Genomic DNA, 1484 nt, shown 5'->3' on the forward strand with positions numbered 1-1484 from the left:
AAATAAATTTAACATATATTTGATGCCATGATGTAAATATAATCGTATTTTATCAGCGTCAAGCTACATATTTAATGCAAATGAGACTACATCTGAGGTCAAAATATAATAGTATAGCTTGCTTGCATACAAGCATCCCATATGTTCCCATATGCAGCTACGCATTATGTCCTAGTTTACAAAGGCATGTCCAATGCTGGTATTCACCAGGTCATCAGTGCAGGCGCGTTTGAGGTTCTTTCAAAGCCCCCTGTGCATACTTCATGATAAAATTCATACAGCTTGCAATTCACTTTTAGCCAATGATTTCACCTCCTAAACTCTTCCAATTACTTCTGCTGACTCAACTAGTTAAAACCCAAAATGACAAGTTTGGAATGCGGCAAACAGCATAAGAGAGGACAAATACTGCTTGATTTGTGAGAAGTATCTACTTTGGCGTCGGGAAAAGCTTATTTAATCTGCCTTAACATAGCATGAATACGTGAGTAGTCTTCAAGGCTTTTCAAATTCGTTCCGTCTGTTCTTCCCTCTATCTGTCGGCCAATGTTGGGAGCCATTATCTGAGGGCTCGAAAGATGCGAAAAGGAATCCATTTGTTTGGTTGTGAATAATTCCAGTGCATACAGGATGGACTTAAATTTGAATGCGTCATTTCTGGCAATGAGTAAATTAATGATGGAGACGGCGCTGCAGCAATTAAGACCAACAGGTTGCTACCCTTTAAATGGAAACAATCACTTACTCTACACCTACACTACAGCTGTACCCTGCATCACAGTAAAATTCTCAGTGACAAAGTATACCAGCCTCCACTCGCAACTGGCCTGCAACATATACACCTCCACCGATGAAATCTATCACCTGTCTATCGAAACCACCTTCCAGAGCCTGACGAGACCACCTAAATCATGCCGCGACAGAGATCACTCCTTTCAACAATGTATGAGTAGCACAATTTCAGGGGAATCAACATCCACTCTCTATGGATGAGCTCAAAATCACTTTCACTTTGACCGTCCTCAGCTAACCATTCAAAAAGAAAGGACCTATATCCTACTAAGGCCTCTATTTTCCTGCACTTGTACTAGGGGCTAAAATTTGCAAGAGCTGATGTGTAAACACAAAAGCAGTGAGAAAAGAGACATCAAATATCTGCACGTTAAGAACTGACAACAAGTACTATGTTAGTCAGCAAGCGTCAATCTTAGGGTAGAGACAAGAGTGAATTAAAAAGGAGATGAAGGACCATGTTCATGAAAATCTGTCCAAGGCGACAATATCTGGTGAAGGAGGAATGAGAAGTCGGTGAGTTGGACCTCGATGTCTAGGCTACTACAGCCCCACCAACGCATCACGTGCCATTAATACTGCTCCTTTGACAGGCCTCCACGACCACACACATTTTACTACTATATCCGCCTTTCTACCACCTACTGCGTCACATGCTTACGGTGTTAGCGAATGAGGTCTACTCATCCGAA

The 1484-nt window shown here is 41.8% G+C and overlaps 1 protein-coding gene across 1 annotated transcript in view; it reads right to left on the reverse strand. All coding sequences in view use genetic code 11, as the record gives it.

Moving 5' to 3' along the window:
• Positions 1-559: 559 nt before the first annotated feature.
• The window catches only part of EGR_10848 (hypothetical protein), a gene marked incomplete at both ends in the record, with an annotated part of 4197 nt that continues 3272 nt past the window's right edge, over positions 560-1484 (reverse strand). Inside the window, one exon of the mRNA XM_024500097.1 lies at positions 560-657. Within this exon, the coding sequence (XP_024345493.1) occupies positions 560-657 (98 nt within the window). The remainder of the gene's footprint in view (positions 658-1484) is intronic.

This window comes from Echinococcus granulosus (genome assembly GCF_000524195.1).
Source record: "Echinococcus granulosus chromosome Unknown EG_S00282, whole genome shotgun sequence".
In the NCBI taxonomy this organism is placed as follows: Eukaryota; Metazoa; Platyhelminthes; class Cestoda; order Cyclophyllidea; family Taeniidae; genus Echinococcus; species Echinococcus granulosus.